Source organism: Cicer arietinum, chromosome 4 (assembly GCF_000331145.2).
Source record: "Cicer arietinum cultivar CDC Frontier isolate Library 1 chromosome 4, Cicar.CDCFrontier_v2.0, whole genome shotgun sequence".
Taxonomy (NCBI): domain Eukaryota; kingdom Viridiplantae; phylum Streptophyta; class Magnoliopsida; order Fabales; family Fabaceae; genus Cicer; species Cicer arietinum.
In genome coordinates this window covers 10,598,142-10,623,191 of record NC_021163.2, presented here as the reverse complement: position 1 = coordinate 10,623,191, position 25,050 = coordinate 10,598,142, and the positions used below count along the sequence as shown (strand labels likewise).

Sequence of the window (25,050 nt, the reverse complement as noted above, 5' to 3'; positions counted from 1 at the left end):
AAAATTATAAGATTATAACAATTCTAGAACGTTTTTGACGTATTTCTGAATTATTTCTTTAACTTTTTTTAAGTTATTCACTGAAGTTTCTTTGGACTTGTTCATGTAAAATCAAGGTGAACAATTCATAAAATGTGGATGATAACCTAGCATATCACAGTTTCCTTTTCTCTTCATCTTTATACTTTCTTACACTATCACAAAATTCGGCCCAGTCATTGACTTAGTCAACATCAAACTATTGAGTTATGATTCAAGACTCAAATATAATTAAATAATAGTTATAGTTATAATTACTAGACAAAATATAAGTAAAACTTCTCATATATAAAATTAAAAGAAAATAATTAGTTTAAGAAGTATAATTAGTATTTTGTTCACATCAAGAAAATTAAATAAAGATGACTATCATTCTTAATTAATCGATGTACAATTAATTATTTTTTTATTTCAAATAAATGATTAGTTACTTTAATTTATAATTAAGTCATGATGGATTATTAGTCAAATTGTATGTCTCAATGAATTATTAGTCATGATGGAATACTTTTCATGTTTATTACAGTTAACAAAAAGGAGCTAATATGATATTATGCCATGATATACAACTCTGGAGAGAACCCTAAACTTCGAAATTTGAACAAGTGAAAAACTGCAATTGTCACATTTTTATTTCCTCTTATGTTGTCTTTTCTTATTATTAATTTTTCAGTACAATGACCATTAAGGATTAATGTTAAATTATTTAAACTGACATCCAATGAAAGATCATTATATCTCCATATCACATTATTAGATTTAGAATAATAATAAAAAGGTGTATTAATATGACAATGTAATAAGTTCTTATTAGATATGAGGGTGAAACAGTTTTATACTCTTTAATTTCATATTTCTTCCCCCAAGTTTTTTGTTATTCTTCTATATCTGGCATCGTTGTCTTTTTTTGGTGGGTGTTTGTTTTGTTCACGACAATTCTCACGTAGGATCATTAATCTCTCCATATAGAATTGATGTCCTTTATTTACTGTGCACACATCCAAATGCTCCAGGAACTGAGCTAACAAGTTATCCACATTTAATGATCAAATGACAAAATTGAGTGCAGTTACGGTTTATTGTGGCATACAGAAAGGCAGACATACAGTCCAAAACTTACTAAAATGTGGTAATCGTCATCCACCTTTACAAACAAAGAGAAGAAATGACAACAATGCAAAGAATACAACTTTTCATTAACTACAAAAACACAAACATATACAACATTAAATACAAAATACGCAAACAAACTAAAAGAATAAGGGTGCTAGTTTATGCTCATCAATATCTATGCCGTGAGAAACTTGAGGATCCAGTACTATGTGTACCTCTGTGAGATTTGCTAGGAGAATCCATGGAGTTCCTGTAGGGAGAGTAGGCAGATTTGGCAGGTTCTGGCACAGAGTCCAAAGGAATAGATTCTGCAAAGCATGCTGTATTAATGCGTGTCCGCTCAAGTTCTGATTGAAGGAACTCAGAGCTGTACTGCTGTGCAAGAGACTGAAATGCACAATATACACCTTTAGACAGAAAATTTAGCAGCAGAATTCAACATAGAAGTCTTTTACTAGATGCCAATATAAATCTTTTCCAAGCAATTAAAGAAGCTCACGATACAGAACCATATCAAAATAAACCTCATTTTCATAATAATGTAATACTTGTCTCAAGCCACAACACTTGCATCACCTCCAGCACAAATCAAGGGAATATTATAATCACTAATTTAATCAGCATTCTTGGTATTCAGACACATGAAATGCATACTGCATTAATCAGTTACTTACGATGAGTTCATCCGGTGATACAGTTGTTCCTTGTTTATCATCTGCAAGTGCATCCTCACTGCCACGAGTAGCCCGACGATTATGTCCTGGATTATCGACAGCGTCAGTCACACTCTCGGTGGCTTTTTCCAAAAGTAGTCCTTGTAAGGACTTCAAGGAATCTCTTGCATCGGATGTGAAATATGGGTTTAATACAGTCTCGTAGTACTCAAGCTGCAGAGATACATATTAGTTAATCAATACGAGAGCTACAAATTGAGCTTCAGATAGGGCTTAATGTGGCATAAGAATTATCGTATCAGCCTTAATATGACAGTTATAGAATTTACCTCAAGCATGAGTTGACAGAATCCATTTGTATCAAGGGATCTAAGATCCGTATTTTCATTTTCGTGAAAAATGCTAATGAATGTGTCAATCAAGCCTTCCACGAGAATACCAAGCGTTTTATCCAAGAGAGGTTTAGCACCAGCAAAAACCTATGAAAAAAAACAGTTCACCTCAGCATACTATTTAGTGAAGCAATTATATAGTGCCAACCAGATATTGCTTAAACTTATTTAAGCACAGCTTAAAGAACTAAATTTGGCAAGGGTCTTGTGACTTAATTGCTCAACTTAACATTCAGATTATTCACTTGTAAGATTGATGTGCACATGGCCTCGGTACCAATGTCAACAGAAGTATAATACCATTAACACAAGGTCTGCAAAAAAAGTATATGAAGACGATAAAGCTAATCTGAATACAATGTTCCTTCTCCAAAATCCATTTGACATATTCCAATAATTATATTACAAAATAGGAATATTTATTTCTACATTGAGTATCATCTAGCTATAACTGGAAGAAAGTTTTTGGTAAATCAAGTAAAACTCAGGTAGGTAGTCAAGTTGGAGCATTTCCTTTTTAGCATTTTCACAGGTCTTGTCCAAAGTAAGAAACATAATAAGGCAGTGTTATCTGATGCTAGTCTTTTGGTGTCCTTGGTTGGAAAAGAATGTTCAGGGGTCAGGCCTTTAATAGAAACATCCAATCACAAAGATTTGCTTTTAACACGCCAGTACTTTCATGGCTTTGTGAAGTTCTGCACGTGATGTATGACTTAAAAAATCTCTTGGTAGATATAAAGAGATCTTTTGCTAGATTTGTTACATTTCTAAGGATGATATCTTATCCTCAAAGTCTGACGTTTTCATGTATTTCCTTCAAATAAAACTTATCTTTTGCCTCTTAAAACAAATGTGGGATTTGAACCCTTATTGCATGCAATAATTACCTCTGCGTGCACCGCTACCAATGTGTGCAGCAACTCAACTGCTGCATCGCGGACACCCTGAAGGAAACCAGGATAAATGGAATTTCACATTAAAACAACACTTTTCCAAATACAAGCAAAAATCATTTCGGACAGAAACAAAAACAACCAATGAGAACTGTCATATGTATACTAATTCCTCACTTTGACTGCAGGTGCTGCACCCCATTGAATGCCAGAACTCAACAGATAACTCGTCGCAGCAGATCTGATCAAGTTTGCCTGATGGAACACAAGAAAGTGTCATGGTATTATTGAAAATGAAAGCAGGACTAAAGTGTAGCCTTTTTGAACAACAAAGGGTATTACTTATTTTTACTAATTTACTACTATCGTAGTTCCTGCTTCCAAATAACAGTCTTTTTTATTCTAGACCACTATAAGTCTGAATTCAAACGTTTAACTGGAGATTAATAACTGACCATTTGGTATTAGTAGACATGATATTCAGAACTTTGCAGTTTGCACATATTAAGCAGAAGTTAAATTAATTTCTTCATATATATCATTATTGATAATCGATGGCTGATACTTAGGCAGCGCAAAATACATTCTAATAGACCTGGAGGTAGAGAATCTTGCAGCTACGATCCATCACTAACAAAACCTTGAAATTATTTTATGTATAATATGACAACACCTTGATATTTAAGAAGCAAAAGGCAATGCCTAATTATTCCAACTGGTAGTTTTTCCATAAACTGATCATGAGAACTGTTTAACTATAACAGTCATTATATGCAACTCTGAAAAGCTTCTTTCTGAAAAATCAATTATTGCAATGGTATTCATAACAAAAAGTAATAAAATGCTCCTATTATTCTTATTGCTTATATATTCATTTTTTGTCTTCTCAGTTATTAGGATGTGAACATATATTTCTCATTACCTTCGCAAAAGTATATTGTTCAAGGACCTTCTCTTCAAGCCCCGAGAAACAAATCACAAGATCTTGTACATCACTGTTTCCTTCGTCCTTCCCCCTGAAAACAAAGGGAAACCAAGAACCAGAATGTACTAGTAAATACAAAGTAGGCTAAAGTGTTTTAATAAAACATATATAGTGTGCTAAGTATGTTTTGTTGAAATATTTAACATACTTGTAGATAAAGCTGTCAATTTGACAAACTCACTAAAATTTCAGTTAAAAAGGTCCCAAAAACGAAAGCCCCCAACACTAAAAAGCCCCTAAAATTTTGTGGGCTTAATGGTCTTATAGGCCCACTTTTTCAAAATAAAATTCAATATTTTTATTTTTTTCGAAAAATTTTCCGATAAAAAAAATGATTTACAATTTTATTTCAAAATTTTTTTAATTCGAGAAAAAAAAATCGATTTTTTTTAGATTTTTTTTTTCTCACAATTTTGAAACAAAAATGATTTAAAAATTTTCTGAGGTCATAATTTGTTAGGTTTTTTTTATGCGAAGCCCCGTTTCCAAAAAAACAGGATACAGACCCGACCCATTAACACAACTTTTGAATTTGAAGGTGAATAGGTGCAACACTAGGCCAAAGCATGCGGGTCGAAACAGCGCTAAATGGGTCGGAGCTTCGCGAAACCACTCTTCCTCAGCGTGCCGATCCCACGCACTCACGCTCTTTCACTGCGCATTTAAAGATCTGGGTTCTCCAACGATTTTGCCTTGGATCTAACATTGTTCACGCACAAAAACACGCAAGATCTTACGATGTTACGCTTTAGAGCTCGCTCCTAACAATCTTGCTTATGACCACTATCTAGGACATATCTCTAGTTGATGCAAGACACTAAACACAATCCCTAGCACTCATAATTTGACACTTGAAGCTTAGGCGAATGGAATAAAAAGATCTCAACAAATCATGGAATATAGAGAAAATGATAACCAATCATAACAATGTGTTTGGTGGGAGTGAAATAGAGGTGAGCGAAATTGCAGAGAACAACCAAACTTCTCTTGTTTGGTTTGAAGAGAAATAGCGAAGACAGAAAACAAAAGTGTGGGACCCACTTCATCTTGCAATCTCTAATATTGCAGATAAAAACGAAACATCTCCTGTTTGGTTCGAAGAGAAATAGTGAAGATATAAAAAAAGGAGTGGGACCCGCTGGTTTTTGAAATCTCTCTCACAGTGAGTAAAGGAGAGTGAGAGATCTGAGATCTTTTTTTATTTCTTTAATAACCCTTTATCCATCTACATCGCAAAAATTATTATGTAAACTCTCTGCAACTGCAAGTCAATCATCTATCCAACATATAAAAAAATCACAAGCCTTGATCCATCCAGCTAAATACCACGTAAACTCTTCCCTTTATGACCCATTGGTTTGACAACATGCATTTAAGCTATTAGGATTAAAAATTAATCAAAAAAATGAGTTTATAGTTATACAAGTTTATTCAATGCTTAAAAAATGAGAAGTGAATTTATAAGTTTATCATAAAAATTATTTAGGAGGTTTTTATAATCAAACTAATTTTAATAGCTGTACACAACTGTTTAGTTTAAGAGTAATTTGATCGTTTCAAAAATAACGTACACTTACTCTTTTTTCTCATACCAAACAATATAAAAAAACCCTCTTTCTCACCTCTTGCTTTATCCTGACTCTCATTCTCGCGTCTTTCTCTCTTGAACCAAACAAAGCCTGAGAAAAAATCTAAGATGTTCTAAATTACTCTTAAGATGTTTTACATACATATTCTAACAACAATAACAATGTACCTGGAATGCTGCCAGATATGTCTGTATTTGTCATACAACTCATAAGAAAGTTCATCTTTGCAATATCCAATATTGCTAAGCACAATCAATAACTGTTGATGGGGATCAGTAACGCCTCGAAGATCAGAAGGTTCATTTTCTTCTACTTCATGTGTATATCCATTAGGTAAATGAGAACCTTCATTGTGTGAGTTATGTTGGCCAAGTTCAATCCCAATACGCTCTAAATTACCTGACAATCAACCACAGAAGGCAAATTTGTAACTAAAAATTCAAGTGCTCCAACACTATGCTGTTCTTTCACCATCTTGCTTTCATTTTCACTTTATTTCTTTACCTAGAAAAGTATGTATCAGATGAAATATTAAGCCAACTAATTCAACATACCAGCAAAATCCAAGAAGCAGTTTAAAAATGCAAGTCTGGCAGATTCTTGAATTTCTTGAAGTTGAATAAATGTATCCTCGGATTTCGTTGCCTCATTCTTTAAGGACTGAAGCATCCTGAAGGGATCATTATTAAAATATTAACACCAACTTTTAGATATAATACATACCAAGACAAGTGTAAAGCAGAGGACAGGGTTTTGGCTTTTTTTTCTTGTTGGACACAAGGGGATCATTCCCAGTGATAAATAGAGAGAAATTTTAAATTTCACTGCGATGATAGTATATTAGACAATAAAGATCAGACAGTAAGAGGTAAACTGCGAATAATATTTGAAGTATGTTGCCAAATATGTACTGAAAAGGATTTCTTAAAACTAAACAGTTTTGTTGCAAACATTTATTATAACTTTAGTATCAAGCTATTTCCTTGGAAGATCATTTTGCTGGAAATTTTCTGAGAAGAATTTTCCCCACGCTTACAGCCACCTTACGAAAAGATAGATTAGGAGCCTATTCTATCCAGGAGAACGTTTGAAAAGCAACTATTTATGAAAAGACTACCAAACAAAACTCATGTAGGGATGGCTTGGTTATAATTATATTAGAAGAAATCAATAGAGATACCATTACAAAATGTAAAGCAAATCCAAAATATTTCGAATAAATGGATTAGGAGAAAAACATAAAAAAACATTAGAATAAAGATTTATAATTCTATACTAGTTCCTATGGCGTAAAGGAAAACATTTCGGCTATTACATCTATGGGTCAACGAAACTACTGGCGCTTCAAAAGGCTTAGATTTCTTCTAAGGGCACTACAGCAAGCTACCTTTTTTTAGGTCGTGTAATAAGGAGGTGTAAGCCTCGGAAGCCTTTAGTACTAAAAGACTTCTCCGAAAATGATTTTACTAAATTTGTATTTCGAAATTTGCTAGAGCCCAGTGGCACCAATTCATGTAGATGGTGCCATCTAATGAGATAAGATTGGGAGTTGTTGGACAAGCCACCTTACAACACACTCACTTTTGATGCATACAATTGTTATGTTATAAGTTGGCATTTCATGTGCAAAAGAAGGGAATATGAAATTGATCACTTAATTCATTATCTGATTGCCAAGTTTTTACAGCATCTTATTTTCTGTTTCAGGTGTCAGCCGAATGATGCCTAACTGCCAGAAAGTTATCATATTTTGGGCAATGATTCCAAATATTAATCATAATTCTTGAAAATACAGTTAGGTGGCCATAGATTCACAGTTAAAACACAGTTACTCAATACATTATTCCGAACAGGGTTTATTGCATGGTCTTGCAATTATTTTCTCTCTAGTTTAATCGTTACTGCAGACTGCATTATGTCATGTAATTCTTGAAAATAAATTACAACCTAAATCTCACCACCAGTATAAGGTTTAGAGTCTCTGTAACTACATTATGTGTTCCCTCAAAATAATTTCCTAAAATCTTACAGACATGAATGCTGTCAGAGATTTAAAATCATTGCTGGGCAATGGGGTCTTTGGTATGCTTCCAAAACCTCCATGTGAAAGCAGTTAAGAGTTCAACTATTGCCACCCAATTCTTCATAATATAGTCAACTTAAAGCATAGACATGGTATAGAATGTTGTTGTATGAAACAACTTGTTAGAGGCATAAAACCGTTATTGGCCCACACCCCTAACACTCGGCTTTTAGAAAATATGATCTTTTATAAATCTAAATGACTAAATCTAAGATTCCACAGCCCAAAATCACGGATATCTGAAATTTAAAGTCAGAGGAAACACTGACTTTTTCATATTCCCCAAATACAAACTATATTAACTAATAATTAATGACCAGACATACGGAGAATTAACAAATTAAGAGGTGAAATGATCATGAGCAAGGTTTTGAATATGATTACATCATTGGTAAATAAAATTAATTTAATTTTCATTGAGCAAAAACCATATCAAATCCTATAGGATAATATTTAGACTTACAAATTGATCTGATCCATTGCTGAAGCTACAGCTGAACGGAATGTTAAAGGTAGGTAAGAGATTGCATATGGGGATTTGTTCCTTTCAAGAATTGAAACAATAACCCATGACACATCCTTTGACACCTCTTCAACTGACGCTCGCATCCAAGAGCAAAGCCTTAAAACATAAATCCTTATAATCTCTGGTTGCAGTGTTCGCAGAGCACCAACTGGAATAAAAAGAAACACAAGCACTCAGAAGATTTACAGATTAAAATAACTTTTAAATTCAGATAATCGATACCTGCAACTGGAGGAGCTGCTTCCTTCAATTCCAAAGCTGCACATGCTTTAGATATATCTTCAATGGCATCACTCATGTAGGACCGGTGGACATTTGATTCCTCTAGATCATGAAATATGTTAGTAACCTGCACAGATAGCGGATTATCAGGATTTGAATGCAAAACCATCAACTCCTTTCTATTTATCAAATCAACCAAGTTGCAATAAATACTATTCTAAATTACTGAATTTGGATTTGGCAATTTTGCGACGTATGCAAAACCATTAGGAAAATGAGAAAATCATGGACTCCTTTGTATTTGTCAAAACAACCATTTTGCAATAAATACTTTTCTTGATAACTGGATTAGGATTTGGTATATAGCCATGTAGACATCCTCGTGACCTTATGTTTATGAAAATAAGCTTCCAAATATACTAGGAGGGAGAGAGTGAGACCAAGGGGTGGGGGGAGTTAAAGCTGGATAAACTAGCCTGAATATACTAGTTATCTCAGGTTAAATTCAGAAGACTAACAAGACTGATAGTACTAACAGAAAAATTTGTTACTCCAAAAATACCACAGAAATGACATGATCACAGGAATGATTAGTCAGAACAGAAAAGCAAAGTACAAAACACTGATACATCTCTTCCAATAGGCGCTGAACAATCTTTTTTATGCAAAATTGCTTTGTTTGTTCCATTTTAATGTCAAGTCGAACATAGTACTCGTTCAATAGTCAGATTCAAGTTTAGATAGATCGAACCAAAAACTTCACAAACATTTCAGGCCCAAAAATAATCTCCAAAGTCACATGATATCCAAAAGGATTAAATATAATCCCTGAAAATATAATTTTGCTTTTTTTGGTCCCTAATTAAATTTTATTCATTTTTCGTCTCTCCATTTAACAAAAATAGTGTGCTTTTTGTCCTTTTCAATAACTAAAAACGTGAAATTTTAACTTTTAAGAGCTAAAGATGAAGAAATTTAAATTATGAATAAATACAAAAAAGTCACTTGAGAGACTTCAAAGATATTAACCCCAAAAAAAAGCCAATACAAAAAATAGAGAAACAGTGCAACACTATAAAGAGATTGCAAAGTAGGAAAAATGGATCATGTGAACACAATTACCTTGACTCCATACAGTGATATTGTGCTACATATCATTGCGGCAACTTCATCAAGCGAATGACTTGAGTATTTCCCATCTCCAGCTTTTTCTTCAACTTTATTTGCAGAATTATTGGAATTTGAATCTGTGGGAACTTGAGAAGACTGGAAAGAAAAATATTCCACAAAATTACAGAACATGTAATTATGTATTACAAATTTTAAAAAATAAACAATGTTGAAATAAGAAATATAGAATGGTAAAATATAAAAACAAGATACTATATATGTTTCCAGAAGAATCCAATTGAGTCAAGATTACGAAGGAAGAGAAATTGAAAACATGCCTTAAATCAGAATCAAAATAAAAGGTTATAAATGACTAATGCATATATATATACACCAAATTAAACTTGTTCATAATACCTTAGCAAATTTTCCACTGAAAACAGAGAGTGCAACCTTCCAGAAGGCTGGTATATGATGGATGATTACAGCAGTTAATCTACGGATATACCTTCCTCTTAGACCATCCACCTCTTCACCAGTTAGATCTACTTGATGAGACTGGACCGCAGGATAGGTATTACCAAGAATAGGAGAGTTGTTGACATCTGACTGACAATAGTTATAGAAGGAATATTAAAAAGAGAAAGTTAAACCATTTTTAATAGCATAGTAACATTTTGCACCTACAGATTCACTCAGTTCTTCTTGAATCTGCTTCCATCTGGCATCAGAAAGAGCCCTTTCATGCAACTCGTTGCGCAAATTTTCCATTCTGGCCTCGTGATCTGAAGTACACTGCTCAAGTAAACCACGTATTCTCCGGTTCTGTGAAAGAAAATGGACTCAACAATTTGGCCATCCCATAGAATGCAAAAATGACAAGCTTTAAAAATTTGAAGATTAAGGGGAAAATAACTAAAAAGTGAAAAAATAATTAATGAGGAAGAGGGAACAAATTAACATGATACTTGATCTTTACAACAGGTCTACGATAGTACCAACAGCAACATCCCAGAGATTGCCATTTTTCCTTACTCTTTATACATTTTTGGCATACACTATACAGTCAAGCAACTCTAGTAGTAAATATGAAAATGAAATTACAAGTACTTCAAAACATGGTATGCATAGGATTTTCCAACCTGTATATTCAAATAATGCCATACTGGATCTGACTCTGGTTCCAAATCCAACAATAACCTCACTGTATTCTCAAGCTACATGAAGAACAAGCAAGTGTTAGAATCAACTTGCATGCAGAAAAACAGCAAGGGCACTGCAATCAATATCCAACTTGGTCACCATATTATCAACATATAAAATAATATAACCTGTTCATGTTGCTGTCAGTAAGTTTTACGTGTAACCATGCAAACAACAACAAGAATATAGGTATTGCACAAATTATCTCTCTTCTATGTGCTCCAGAACACCACAATGTCATACTAATATTATAAGAACCAGCATAATACATAGCTTTCAAAATTTATTCATATCATAGATATTTATTCACTTGAAAAATTCACAAACAACAACGGCATGGGATAATAAGTGTCATTTGATATTTATAAAAATTTTGAAAAATATATTGGCTGTGGATATAACTGGTTTAGTAAAATCAAATCCAATTATATGGATTGGTTATAAAAACTGGTTATGATAAATGGTTTTTATATGGATGCGGATATATGGTGTCCATCAGCAACTCTTTGTGCCTTTCTTTTCAACCCATACAGTTGAAAAAATTTCATTTTTAAAGTAAACCTGCTTACAGCACAACTGACCATTCTCATACATTATTATGATTAGTAAATAGCAGCTGCAGAGGAAGATGGGAAACAATCATGGCATCACTGGTCACAATAAGCAAAGATACTACATAATGAAATGCAACTTTGTTTGCATGTCAATGCAAACTGAAGAGATTGATAACTCACATTTGTTAGCTCTATGTGTGGATCTTCCATAGACTTGAAAAGCATAGACTTGAAGTCATTCATTACTTTTTCTACCTCTTCAAGAACACGTTTCAGGATCCCTACCTGAATCTAAAGGAAGACCACACGAAGAATTAACTTCAATAAGTAAAAGAACATTACAAAGTAAATTGGTACAATAACCAGAGAAAATTCACAAACGTGATATATCCTAATATATGCTTAAATTATGTCATTCTAGTATGTGTGAATTTTGAGTACAAAAATTCAGGAGCATGTATACTAGAATTTCAGAAAACCTCTAAGATAAACTTGTTTTAACAATGATACAATAGAAAACTACAGTAAGGTCAAAATCAATACAATAGTTTTATACATGAGAGGGCAGAGCAATTGATTTGGCCTTCTTGTACTCCCTGACAGCCAAATCATATTCACCCTTGCTAATGCTACCACGGATAGTACTTGGAAGGTTGAAAATCGTACGAAACCTCTGTAGCATTCCTTGAACAGTCCTAATTTTTTCTGCTTGAGCCTACACAACTCATAGAAGTCATGAATAAATAACATATTCCAAAATCTGGAATAGCAACCACAGGAAAATCTAGACTTTAGACTTCACCCACCTGTCGCTCGAATAAAGGCTTCAAAGCACGATTAGCCTGCGAGCTAACTCCTTGAATAATATTATACAAATGGGAAGTCCCAGACCCTTCAGGGTCATCCTCAATCCGTCTTAACTTTGACTCAATATCTGTAAATTAAAAAGAAGGGATTCACATTAAAATAAAGGAGGCGATGACGCTCTTGAACTTCAATTATTTTTTGCCTACATGCAGGGAAAACTAATGAGCAAGAAAGGGTGTGAACTTGGGCATGACACTTAACAACAGTCAACCGAGAATAAAAGACTACATCTATATGGCCAAACTATGGTTTAATGCATGCAAAAATCAAGTTCATACCGTCGATTGTTGTTTTGCAAGAGACAAAGCAGTCAAAGTTGTCCTTAACCAATTGCTTTCTTTGCTCAGTACGACTTTTATAATCAGTTTTCAAAGCCAGCGCACCAGCCTCCAGGTCAGCAGCACTTGTATTACAGTGTATCCGTGATAAGAACAATTTTGCATCGAAGTTCTCCGAAAAATAGAGCAATTTCTCTGTATAGTTGCATCAAAGACACTATCACTCTCATCATCAACACGTAAGAAGAAGCACATACATGCAAACCAGAAGGAGAACTTAAATAATATTAATAGTAGTACTCATAATAATGATAATAATCATAATATTTATAATAATAATAATAAAGGTGACACTTATTTTCCAACCAATCTAGGAAATACTAGCTAATAGTTTATTTGCTGCATTAACCAAATTTTCCACACACAAAAATAGAACTCTCTTGAGATAGTCATGAGCTGAACACCAAAGAGAAACCATAAACATAATTTTATTCCATCAAATTGTAATTAGGGATAGGGATTATTCAAATCTATGAATGACCTTTAGCTTTGTGACCATTTCCCCATTTCCTTAATTTATCCAAGATGTTGGGTTTTGCCCATCGTTTTTGTAGGCTGATTGTTAGATTGGGTCCTGAGTCGTGGACACATGCACTCTTATTTGAGTGAAATAATTAGTAATTAAAAAAAACAAAAGATGTTAGAGACCCTAATTGTCAAAATCTTTTTATTCCACTTTCAGCCATAATGCCTGAGCCTGAGAACCCTAGGTGTGAAGCCTATAGTATTTTGCCTCCACACTTTCTTCATTTTTTTAACTCTGATTTCTAACAATTAATCGTCCTATTTACAATACTAAACTTTGTACCAGGTAAGCCAGTTACCGATAAATTCTTCCATACTGTTTACCTTTCTAAAATATAACTTGCTCAATTTGACAAACACTGAGGTACAAAGAATCTGCATTATATTAAATGCAGAAAAATACCCCTTCTGACATGGTTGATTGTAAGAGTGCTTCCTAGGAATTTGTTTTCTTGTCAAAAAAGACATGATTTGCAAAAACTATATTATTATGCATTGTAAAATACAAAACCCATAAAGAAACTAACATTAATCGTGTAAATATGCTACAAAATATCTAATCCCAAAATGTTATTACCACGTAGGCTGCTATCCAGATCCTTGTCAGTCTTAGGAGAACAATCTGAAGACTCAGTAATCAACTTTAGTGTTCTGTTGTCTATTATCCTGTCAAAAACCAATAAACAACCGGGACCAATCCCTCAGAAAACTGAAAAAACATGGAAATAATGCCAGCTATAAATCCAAAAGAAACAAGAGGAATGAAGCAAATGCAATGCAAGGTAGCAAGATTAGCATCAAAATAAACTTTACCCCAAACCCAGTGGGTCAACACATTCCATGCCACGAGGGAATGACTGTAGGTAGTTAAGCCCCTTTCTAGCCAATGCAGAACCTTTCCTTTCAAATTTTGGAGCCACAAACTTCTGAGCCACAGGCGCTGTCCTTGTTTCCCTCATTTCACGAACCCTACGAGCAAGCTGTCAAAGAAGCCCAACTACATTAAATTAAAAGAATTTCATAAGTACTTTCAATCCTTCAAGCTAATGAACCCTTTAAAGCAAGTACTGACAAAAAAAACTGAAAAACATAAATAGCATGAGCTGAGATCCCACATCGACTGGAGATTTGGCCAAAGTAGTCCTCCTTACAAGGTTTTGAGCAATCCTCACCTCTGGAAGTAGCTTTTAATTAGACTAAACCCAAATTTTAAGATGGTATCTAGATCTATTACCAGACCACACGCATTTGTCCACACTCTAAGTCCTACGCATGAGAGAGGGGGGGTGTTGTTGCCACCCACACTTATCCGGATGTGAGGGAGTGTGTTGAGATCCCACATTGACTATAGATACAGTCAAAGTAGTACTTAAAAGGCTAGGACAATGCTCACCTCTAGTACTAGCTTTTAGGGTTGAGATAGGCCTGATCCAAATTGTAAGAGCATGCCTAATGTACTGTATGAAACAAGAAATGTTCAAGATCCATTCCCTTCCTAGTTAACAATGTTACATATCCATCCTCCAAGTCCATGATGAATAACTTCCCAAAAGTGCTCATAGTATATTTTAAAAAAATAAGAACAAGCAAGGAAAAAAAAAGAAAACAGAATGACAAACAGAAATTGCAAGCCACATATGGAGTAGAAACATGATATGCCAATAAGTTGAATTGCTTTCAACTTAACAATGCAGACAGCACTCCAAGATAGTATCAGGATTCATCTAAGATGCCTTCTAATTAGTCAGCCCATGGTCTTAATTACTAAAAAGGTTTTTCTTTTTCCTACTGGATTATTACAAGTATAAAAATTAAAAACATTTAACTTTTATTTGAATGAATGGAAGGTGGCAAAAGGCAAAGAAATACAACAGTCGTTAAAGAACAAGAAAAAATGGAATTGATAAAGAAAGACTAGTTCCTTAATTTCAAGTATACTATTTGCCATAGGAAACAATATTGAAATGTGCAAGTTGCCAAACACAAAAAACAAAAACAAAAAGTAAAACTGTAATACTTTCTCCAATGTAATTGTTCTTCAACATAGTTTTAGAATTTATCACATTATGGTTACTTAATGGTCCAAGAGTGAAGATCTATAAGCATGCCATGCATTTGGAATAAATTTTTAAATAATTTTCAAAAAATAACATTTAGAGAAATATAAAGGTCAATACTTCCAGAACATAGCACTACGTCCTATTGAACTTATAGGGTTTAGGTGTGACAGGAATAAAAATAAATAAGAGTATTGATGAATAATATAAAGATTCGATTGATTTGGTGTGTCTAAATGCAGTGCACTAACACCTATTTATACTAAGAATTAGATCAATAATACTTGTGTAGTACTACTGAACTACTAGTACAATCCCAAGCTCACATTCACAACGAGACCTTTTAAAAAATGGTGCTATAAATCTCCGGCTATGTGCAGGGTTTGTGACCAAAGTTAGACCCACATGGTAGGAAACATTATCCTACATTTGCAAAAGGCTTATTTCATGATTCAAACCTGCAGTCCAAGGTTACCTCAACAATTTCTACTGCTGCAACAAGTCGTCCCTTCTCAAAAAAATACGACTACTTCTATCGCTAATTGAACAAGGAAACACACGCAAAATCATAATGGAGTTGGGAAAAATGTGGAGAGGACCAATTGATTCTACAAGATATTTCAAAACATTAAAATATACTTTAATATTTCCTCTCAAGCTAAAGCTTACTAAGCTTTAGGCACTAGCTTATAGCATATAGACTTGTGTATGATCGAAGCAGAGTTGTCTGGTAATGGCCTTCTATCACAAATTTATAGCATATAAACTTGTATGATCCTATTTTCTCTCTCATTTTCTTAATAAAAAATAAATAAATATTAATGAAAATATTTTTTTAAGTCAGTTTTATATTTATCAATTAGTTCACCCGTTAATTTTACCAAACACTTATAATTCAATCTGCAAGTCTATCCATTATCATCTAACTTATCTATTATCTTCTATCAGTTAGCTTATCTATCATCAATTACTTTTTAGCAAACTGAGCCTTAAGCTCATAAGAGGCTGTTGGCAGGTTGTACTGCAGTGGAGGAAGTGACATTGCCGAAGAGGTACAGAGTGGAAGATGCAAGTAATCGTACATGATACACATCAACATCCAATTTATCGAAATTCATTGCGAAACAGCATTTAGAAACTTTAATACAAGATATTACTACATAGATAATCAAATATATTCTAACAGACTCAGCAGAATATCAGTGAAATTAAAAACCCTAAATAAACTAACTATTATTTCAATTGAACATTCTATTCACTAGTAATTTCGACAATTAAACAAAGAAAAACAGATAATAGATAAAGAAAGTGTGGCGTATATGATCATGAACCCTAATCAGCAGCAATTACGACATACCTCAGCTTCGTCAACATGCTTCCAGCGACTAGGCTCCTCACCGTCCCAGGTCCGATCATCATCCCGCGCCGGTGCTCTTCCACTACCGCGACTCCTAGAGGCCGTAACCTGATCTTTAACGTTATCCTCATCACCGCTGGATATGCTAAGCATCTCCACTTCGGAATCATCGTCTTCATCAACCATTCTACCTTTGGTTTGCGGTTGTTTAGAGGTGGCAGGAGGCGCTGACCTCTTAGGTTGAGAGGATGGAGGTTGAACGTAGTTAGCGACGGGTTTGCGGGGATTGGAGGAGGATTTGCCATAGTTGAGATCTCGCTGAGATTGCTCCTTCAACGCCATCTGAAGGAGTTCGTCTTCGTCGCTGTCGCTCGACATTTGTTGAACTCTTCTCTGCTTCGCCTGTGAATGGGAATTGAAGAGAGAAGAGGCGTCGTTGTTTCGTTGATTTTAGATCTGAGTCACTGTGTCTGATTTTTATTTTTATTTTCCTCCAAGGAGGAAGAAAGAATGTTCAATGAAGAATCTTCCAATTTCAATGTATTTTGCTAAAGTCTCGTTGCATTTTATTTTTTCGTTTAATCATTATTAAGTTTTGCAGATTTTATTTTGACAGAATGCTTTTTGTTCTTATTTTTATCGTTAAAATATATATATTTATTCATTTAAAAATAATAATTTAATTTAAATATGTAAATTTATTTTTATATTATTAATTAATTACAATTATTTTTTAAAATATTAAATATTGTTTTATTTTATTATAATTGTTTTTAAAATTGTGCATTATTTATAATTATGTAAAAAAATTATGTCAACTAAAAACTAATCTTTTAATAGGATAATCAATACTTGTCAATATTTATACTTTTGACTTAAAATCGATTTAGTGGAATAATGTTTGGTTGTTGTTCATTGTTGTATTTATTTATTAATATTTGTGAAAAGAGCGAAAACAATATTTATTATAATGTTGATGATTGTCATATTGTTTCTCATTTTTATACTCTTATTTTTAATTAACAAAATTAAATAAAGAAAAAGAAAGATACAGTATTAGTGTTATTGTAAACTAATTTTAAATGATAACCAAACTACATTTTATATTTGTTGTAAATGTACGGATAGTGAATGGTTAAATCAAATTAAATATTCATTAAAAACATTTTTTATATTATTCATTAAACAATCTAAATTTGATTATAAAGTTAACTATGTAAATTGAGTTTTGAACCAGTTTACTACTTTCTTTTTTATTTAAATAATATTAACTTTATATTTTTTTAATATTATGTTTTATGATAATTAACTTAAAAATAGTATAAGTGATTTCCGACTCATTTGTTACAGACAAAAAATATAATTTTGATATTCAATAACTTAGATATTTATTATTATACATTTTAGCATAATAAAAATCACATTTAAAAAAAGGTATATATCAAAAATAATTTATATGATAAATTTTTCAAAATAGCTTCTTATTTTAATCATTTTTTAAAATTTAATTATCCAATTAAAGCTACACCAAATACATGAAATGCTTAAAATTATATTTTATGATAAACTATTCAAACTAATTTTTTATTTTAATATTTATTTTTAAAATTTTTACAAAATATTATAACAAAAAGATAGACTATCACAAAATCATTTTTTGAGTTTTTGTAAAAGTTTTATTTTTTCATTTTGATGGAACAAATTCTATCTTTTTTTATACAAAAATACACACATGGTCCTTTAAGTTTAGTATAGTTCATGCATAAGTTCTTTAAGTTTATTTTTTTAGATTTAGTCATTTAAGTTATATTATATTTTACATCATTAACCTTTGATCTCATTTTCAACAATATTAGTGTAATTGAAAGTTTTTAATTATTAAAAACTCTACTAAATGCTACAAAAATATATCCGTCGTACTAATAATTCGAAAAAATTCATTAAACCTTATAAATGATTTTCATTTCTTGATTGTCTCCACAATCATTTAGATACATGCATATTCTTACAAATATGGTCATAAAGGTTTACTCATATAATGAATGTAATTAACTTATTCCATTTGAAAAGTACATTCCACAAAATCTATTGTGGTATTTTGATAAGATATTCATATTTTATGATAGGTTAAATTACATATGCGATCCCTTAACTTAATTTCAGGTAACGTTTTAGTTCTTTATCTTTTTTTTTTCTCGAGTCGGTCCTTTATTTTAATTTTAAGTGACAATTTAATATTTTATGTTTTAAAATGTCAACAATATTGTTCTTTTTTTAACAAAAATTCAAAAAGAAAGTCATCAAACTTTTCAAACAAACCCCATAAAATTCATTATCATCTTCAATTAAATGCGAATTTAATCTAATTCATGTATTAAATATTGAAATAAACTTATATTTTCATTCTTTATTTGATGTTGTTGGAGATGAAAATACGAGTTTATTTGATTTGAATATTTGAGTTATGGATTTAATGAAATTTGCATTATATTGAAGATGCTTATTAATTTTATGGATTTTGGTTGAAATTTTTGATGATTTTTTTGAATTTTTGTAAAGAAAATGATAACATTGTTGATATTTTAAAACATAAAATATTAAATTGTCACTTAAAATTAAAATAAAAGACCAATTCGGGAAAAAAAATAGATAAATGACTAAAACGTTAACTGAAATTAAGTTAAAGGACCACATATGGAATTTAAGTTTTATGATAATAATTCAATAAAAAAATTCAAATGCAAAAGGATTGTTTGTGTGAATCAATATAACTTAAAATTTAATAGTACAAATTAAATGTAACTTAAATGATCAAATCATAATTAAAAAAAAAACTTAAATGACCTAAGTGAAAATTAGACTAGACTTAAATGATTAAAAATGTATTTTTGTTTTTTATTTATTTTTTAATAATTAATTTAGCATTTATCTTTTATAAAAAATAAACTTAAGTTACTTTTCCAAACACAGCTAAAATTATCAACATATCATAGTTATTTATAACAATGTCAGTATATGTCCATCGAATTGAAAAACAAAACTTTAAAATCTAGCTTATTTGTTAATGAATCAAATCCAAGAAAACCTTTTAACTTCGCCAATCAATTTTTGTCACTTTCTGATTGAAAATCATAGCACTCTCTTTCAACCAAACATACTAAGTAGTGACTAACCAAGTTAAACATGAAAAGTTACTATCATTTTTACATTTAACCACTTTGCCATACCGCGGGCTTCCATCCAATCTATTGAAAAACCATTCCAAACTTTTAATACATTGATACAAGAACAAAAACAAATAATCGTGAGTTTTAAATCTCCTCCAAACATAAAACACAATTTTATTGAAATTTTTTGTTGCAACAACCTCTAACACTTTTGAAGGAATTGAACAAGACCAGACCCAACCCAAGTAACAACTTGCAAAAAGCTGGCATGAATACACGGTGTTTTCCTATATTGCTATAACAATTCATAGCTTGATGGTAATCAAGACAAAGATTCATTTTCACACATAAACGTCCTTCGTCCTTCATGCTATGTATTTTCAAATAATGTATATAGGACCAAAAGTCTATATAAGATATGGTACAAATGATCGATATTTTTTTTTTTCCATTTATTTATTAAAACTTTTTACAATCGTTCTCTATTAGCACAGAAGGAGGAAGCTTTACCATTGTCTATTGGAGTGACACTACCTCTAGTATTCTTTATCAAGTTTTCGAACTTTAATTTAGCAAGCAGATTAACTTGTAGAATGCACAAGTTAGAGACTTGTTAATTTTTTTGTTAGTCCAGAAGTTATGTTTACTGGAATTATACTTTTCTTTTTTTTTTTTACTCAGAATTATCAAATATGTTGAAAGTAATTTTCTTTAATTGTCTAATTAGTATGGTTAATGTTAATAATATTTTAGTTGATCTCTTTATTGTTAATAATGAAAAGAGGAAGAAAGAGGAAGAAGAGAAACAACCACTCTAGGGTTTCATAATATAGAATGAACCAAACTAAAATTAATAGGGTTACAATGAGTATATATATAGGAAAATAGAAAATATCTAAAATACCCTTACTACTAATATATAATAACATTATCTAATATCTCCCCTCAAACTCACGATGCATTAATATGGAGTATCGAGAGTTTGTCAACTAAAAAACGGAAACGTTTAATGGAATGCATTTTTGTGAACAAATCAGCAATCTGTAAAGAAGAAGAGACAAATGGTAGAGTAATAGTTTCATGCTGAAGATGATGACGAGTAAGATGACAATGAATCTCAATGTGTTTGGTGCGTTCATGAAAGACCGAGTTGTGAGCAATTTGAATAGCACTCTTGTTATCGCAGTGCATCAGAGTTGGATCAGAAAGAGAGATACCTATATCAGACAAAAGCCAACACAACCAAATTATTTCAGCGGTAGTGGATGTTATAACACGATACTCAACTTCTATAGAAGAGCGATAGGCAATGTCTTGTTTCTTACTCTTCCAAGAAATAAGAGAGTCTCCAAGAAAGATACAAAACCATGTGGTGGATTTACGATCAGTGGTATCACCAGCCCAATCAACATCATAATAAGCTCGTAACTCCAATGAGGATGACAATGGAAATAGAAGACTTTGAAATTGAGTTCCTCGAAGATAACGAAGAATCCGAAGAACTGATGTCCAACGTACTGTAGTGGGAGAGACAACAAACTGACTAACAACATGAACAACATAAGCAATGTCAGGTCTGGTAATCATAAGATACACTAAGCTACCAACCAAAGTACAATACAAAGTGGAATCTGGTAAATGAACACCATCCGATGGAGCATATTTTACATTCAACTCAAGAGGAGTATCTGCTGCTCTAGTATCAGAAATACGAGCCTGATCAAGAATGTTGGCAATGTACTTGGATTGAGAAAGAAGGTAGCCTCTAGGAGAGTAGGCAACTTCAATCCTCAAGAAATAGCGAAGAGTTCCCAAGTCTTTCATCTCAAACTGTTTGGCTAACTGCAATTTCAACTCATTGATTCCACTACCATCATCACCTGTAATAATCATATCATCAACATATAGATAAAGTATAATGCGACCATGAGTGGTGGACCTTATAAACAATGCAGAATCATGTTCACTAGAGCGAAAACCAAGAGAAGTGATCACATTAGAGAATTTCTCAAACCAAGCTCGAGGAGCCTGTTTAAGACCATACAAAGCCTTTTTTAACTTACATACATCCCCTGGATTATGAGAAACTCCTTGTGGAGGGACCATGTAGACTTCTTCATGAAGATCACCATTTAAAAAGGCATTTTTGACATCCATTTGGGAAATATGCCATTGACGAATAGATGCAACTGCAATAAGAGTACGAATAGTGGTCATCTTGGCTACAGGAGCAAAATTTTCTTCATAATCCATAGCATATTGTTGAGAGAAACCCTTAACAACAAGACGTGCTTTGTAGCGCTCAACTGACCCATCAGACTTAGTTTTGATCTGATATACCCAACGAGACCCAATAGCACGTTTTCCAGAAGGAAGAGATACTAATTCCCAAGTGTTGGTTTTGTGCAATGCAGATAGTTCTTTTGACATAACCTGCTGCCAAAGAGGATCAAGAACAACCTCTTTATAGGAAGAGGGCTCAGACAAACTGTGAATAGATGTTAAGAAAGAAGCAAACGAAGCTGAGTAAGTTGAATAGACAAAATCAAGTAACTGAGTAGACTTACGCCTGTAATAATCATATCATCAACATATAGAGAAAGTATAATGCGACCATGAGTGGTGGACCTTATAAACAATGCAGAATCATGTTCACTAGAGCGAAAACCAAGAGAAGTGATCACAGTAGAGAATTTCTCAAACCAAGCTCGAGGAGCTTGTTTAAGACCATATAGAGCCTTTTTTAACTTACATACTTCCCCTGGATCATGAGAAACTCCTTGTGGAGGGACCATATAGACTTCTTCATGAAGCTCACCATTTAAAAAGGCATTTTTGACATCCATTTGGGAAATATGCCATTGACGAATAGATGCAACTGCAATAAGAGTACGAATAGTGGTCATCTTGGCTACAGGAGCAAAAGTTTCTTCATAATCCATACCATATTGTTGAGAGAAACCCTTAGCAACAAGACGTGCTTTGTAGCGCTCAACTGACCCATCAGACTTAGTTTTGATCTTGTATACCCAACGAGACCCAATAGCACGTTTTCCAGGAGGAAGAGGTACTAATTCCCAAGTGTTGGTTTTGTGCAATGCAGATAGTTCTTCTGCCATAGCCTGCTGCCAAAGAGGATCAAGAACAGCCTCTTTATAGGAAGAGGGCTCAGACAAACTGTGAATAGAGGTTAAGAAAGAAGCAAACGAAGCTGAGTAAGTTGAATAGACAAAATCAGGTAACTGAGTAGACTTACGTTGACGAGAAGGGTAACGAGGAGGATCAACAATCGCAGGAGGTGGTTGGACAGCCGGGGGGACAAGAGGGATGTCATCATGTGGAGTAGTAGTATTTGTCCTGCAATTCTCAACATTACAATCACTAGAAGCGCTATCATTAGGACCAAACGGATCAATATAGGTTAGTTCAGAACTCTTAGTAATATGATAATCAGAGGAAACAGAGTAAAAAAGGGATGTGCTCAAGAAAAACAACATTACGAGATACATAAAGTTTTCTTGCATGAGGATCATAACAACGATAACCATTTTGACCATCCCCATAACCAAGAAAACCACACATGACTGAACGAGAAGACAACTTACTGCGCTATACTTGAGGGCGAAGAACAAAACAAGTAGAACAAAAAACTTTTAAAGAATAGTAATCAGGGGTAGAAGCATACAATTTTTCAAAGGGAGACAAACCTAATATAATAGATGATGGAATTCTATTAATAGTATGAACAGTAGTAAGAACTGCTTCTCCCCAAAACTCACTAGGAACTGAAGCAGACAACAAAAGGGAACAAGCAGTCTTTATAATGTGCGGTGTTTCTTTTCAGCAAACTTACTGCGCTCTACTTGAGGGCGAAGAACAAAACAAGTAGAACCAAAAACTTTCAAAGAATAGTAATCAGGGGTAGAAGCATATAATTTTTCAAAGGGAGACAAACCTGATATGATAGAGGATGGAATTCTATTAATAGCATGAACAGCAGTAAGAACTGCTTCTCCCCAAAACTCACTAGGAACTGAAGCGGACAACAAAAGGGAACGAGCAGTCTCTATAATGTGACGATGTTTCCTTTCAGCAACTCCATTTTGTTGAGGAGTATCAGTACAAGATGTTTGGTGGCGAGTGCCATCATAAGCAAGTAATTCAGAAAATTTATTAGAGGTATATTCACCACTTAAATCACAACGAAAACACTTTATAACAGAGTTATGTTGAGTTTTGACCATTGCACGAAATATATGATAAATGTCAAAAAATTCAGACCGATTTTTCATAAGATAAACCCAACAATAACGAGTGTAATCATCAATAAACGAAACATAATATCTAGATCCACCTTTGGTGAGAACCGGTGATGAACCCCAAACATCAGAGTGAACTAAATCAAAAAGCGCATATGAAACGAAAACACTTTTACTAAATGGTAAACCTGAAAATTTAGCAAGTTTACAACCACAAAAATATGAGATATCACAGGGTTGTAACTTTCCTAAGGCTCCAGTAGAAGTCAAATATTTTAATCTAGAAGCAGAAACATGGCCAAGGCGAGAATGCCATAAATAAAAACTAGAAGATAAGGAATTCAAGCGAAAACTAGATAATAAGTCAACAGTAGTTGTTGAGGCTGCAGTATCTGGGAGTCGTAAGTCATCCAAAACGTAAAGTCTCCCATGTCTATGGTCTGTTCCAATCAACCTCCCGGAATGTAGATCCTGCACACAACAAGAAGTGGAAGAAAACATAACCGAATAATCGAAATCACATATTTGACTAACAGAAGCAAGGCTCAAAGTAAGATTAAGAATATAATAAACATTAGAAAGAGACAAGTTAGGTGTGGAGACAGAACCAATGTCTGCTAGTGGCATATGAGTGCCATCAACAGTCATAACCGACACAGACGAGGTAGGTTTCCACAGACACAAAAGATTTATCATCGTATGTCATATTATGAGATGCTCTAGAATCAAGAATCCATATGGAAGGAGATATACCTGACATACCGGAGGAGTTCAAACCTTTAGAAGAGGTGGCATACATGGCATGTGATTGAGTGGCAAGAAGTCTTTGAAGTTGTTCTGCAATATAAGATATTTGGAAAGCAGTCTCAAATGAGTATACAAAACCAGAACTAGAGCCAATGGTAGGAGGAGTAGAAGCAACAACATTGGACGATGGCCCCATAAAATTCTTCTTATGTGTTATCCCCAATTTCAGACAACGTGCTTTCCAATGACCTTTTTCTTTGCAGAATGCACATTCATCATTACCAAGCCCAACTCTTCCTTGAGATGTTTTTTTCAACAGGAGTAACAAAAACAGATGGAGGAGTTGAGAG

The 25,050-nt window shown here is 33.1% G+C and overlaps 1 protein-coding gene across 2 annotated transcripts; it reads right to left on the bottom strand.

The window, feature by feature from the left end:
• Window positions 1-1,056: 1,056 nt before the first annotated feature.
• LOC101493192 (exocyst complex component SEC5A-like) lies at window positions 1,057-17,080 on the bottom strand. Of its 2 annotated transcripts, none has more exons than XM_004496316.4 (21): window positions 16,528-17,080; window positions 13,927-14,093; window positions 13,691-13,779; window positions 12,529-12,723; window positions 12,190-12,317; window positions 11,940-12,098; window positions 11,564-11,674; window positions 10,769-10,843; window positions 10,314-10,451; window positions 10,044-10,235; window positions 9,639-9,782; window positions 8,517-8,643; window positions 8,232-8,442; window positions 6,240-6,355; window positions 5,853-6,084; window positions 4,034-4,127; window positions 3,289-3,366; window positions 3,106-3,162; window positions 2,156-2,305; window positions 1,827-2,039; window positions 1,057-1,539 (listed from the first exon to the last, which is right to left on the bottom strand). In XM_004496316.4, exons 1-21 carry the CDS (start codon window positions 16,903-16,905, stop codon window positions 1,321-1,323), a joined length of 3,273 nt encoding a protein of 1,090 aa, XP_004496373.1. In that variant the 5' UTR covers window positions 16,906-17,080; the 3' UTR covers window positions 1,057-1,320. The 2 variants fall into 2 exon arrangements, with proteins under 2 accessions (XP_004496373.1, XP_004496374.1); XM_004496317.3 differs by having other exon boundaries at window positions 13,927-14,110; window positions 16,528-16,668.
• Window positions 17,081-25,050: the final 7,970 nt, after the last annotated feature.

Coding starts and splice junctions, on each gene's coding strand:
- LOC101493192 (XM_004496316.4), bottom strand. CDS start 16,905: ATGTCGAGCGACAGCGACGAAGACGAACTCCTTCAGATGGCGTTGAAG. Junction 4,128..5,852: donor CATATCTGGCAGCATTCCAG/GTACATTGTTAT, acceptor CTTTGTTTTCAG/GGGGAAGGACGAAGGAAACA. Junction 2,040..2,155: donor TCTGTCAACTCATGCTTGAG/GTAAATTCTATA, acceptor GTATCTCTGCAG/CTTGAGTACTACGAGACTGT.